The 1,176-nt window shown below is 24.8% G+C and overlaps 1 protein-coding gene across 2 annotated transcripts in view; it reads right to left on the bottom strand.

Annotated features, from left to right (window-relative positions):
• The window catches only part of LOC108571968 (coiled-coil domain-containing protein 28A), a 3,315-nt gene that overhangs the window by 1,414 nt on the left and 725 nt on the right, over nt 1–1,176 (bottom strand). For both annotated transcript variants that reach the window (XM_017934134.1, XM_017934135.1), the window contains exons 2-3: nt 681–837; nt 271–481 (exon numbers count right to left, since the gene is read on the bottom strand). In XM_017934134.1, the coding sequence (XP_017789623.1) occupies nt 271–481; nt 681–836 (367 nt within the window). In that variant the 5' untranslated portion in view covers nt 837. The remainder of the gene's footprint in view (nt 1–270; nt 482–680; nt 838–1,176) is intronic.

Genomic DNA, 1,176 nt, shown 5'->3' with positions numbered 1-1,176 from the left:
ATTTGCAAAACTAATTTATATAAATTAATTCAAACAAAAATACTTGTATTACTAAAAGATTAAAATTTTTTATAATACTCATTAAATAATTTAAAGTTCATACTAAAGAATGAATAATAGTCTATATAGCTGAAAACTATGTAAAATAAGTAAAATAAACATTGTTATAAATGTGTGTTATACATATATTTCTAGAGCGTTTCACTCAGAGTTTAATAACAATTACTTTAAATGGCATTTTAAAAATATCTCTATGACATATAAAATTACCTCTATGTTGACGATTAACTTTTGATAGTTCAGGTTTATTTGGTCTCTGCTTTTCCTTCTCATTCATATAAATTAAACGAGACTGATTGCCATTATTTGAAAGATTTACAGCACGGCTAGATGCCATAGATCCCTGACTTGTTGCTTGACCAGAACTCCCTTTACTAACAATTGGTGATGTTTGTACATTAGTTTCCCATAGCACTTGTTGCTGAAAAAAGGTATTTTACCTTCATTATTATTTTATTTAAGTACTACCTATTTACTCAGTCTTAAAAAAAAATATATTTTGATCTTTAAATGTTATTTATTAAAAATTGTAATTTCATTTCATTCTTACAACTTTGAATAGTGTTGTTGACTATTTATGCTTTAATAAGGAAATTAAATAACTAATACTCAATTCATACCGATACATGAGAACTATGTGTATCATTTTTACTTGGGTGAAGAGACCTTGCTGGTGTCGAAGGTGGTGTAGCTTCTCCACCGTGACTTAATGGTTCCTCACATTCTTCTTCTTGAACTAATTGTTGTAATTCACCACATCCAGATTCTTCAGCCATACTAAGAAATTAATTAATTTAATAAAATTGCACATGTCTGTTATCATTAAGTTTAAACAACTTTTATTTTAAATTTTTATCGTTATAAGATAACATAAATATAAATTTGTTTTAAACTTATTATTGAAATAACCAACAAAATAAAAAATATAGTGTAATTTTTATTATTTGCAAGTATCATTACGATTTAGACATGTTATAATATTTATAATTGCCTTGTTTATTAACATTTGTATTAAAGAATACGACACTAAAAAAGTATTTACAATTCATAATCTTCAAATCATAAAAATATATCCATTGAATAATATTTTATATATGTGTTACATTTGCATGTGTT

Source organism: Habropoda laboriosa, unplaced genomic scaffold (assembly GCF_001263275.1).
Source record: "Habropoda laboriosa isolate 0110345459 unplaced genomic scaffold, ASM126327v1 scaffold67, whole genome shotgun sequence".
NCBI classification, from domain to species: domain Eukaryota; kingdom Metazoa; phylum Arthropoda; class Insecta; order Hymenoptera; family Apidae; genus Habropoda; species Habropoda laboriosa.
The sequence above is the reverse complement of the archived record's forward strand: the minus strand, read 5'-3'. Positions and strand labels throughout refer to the sequence as shown.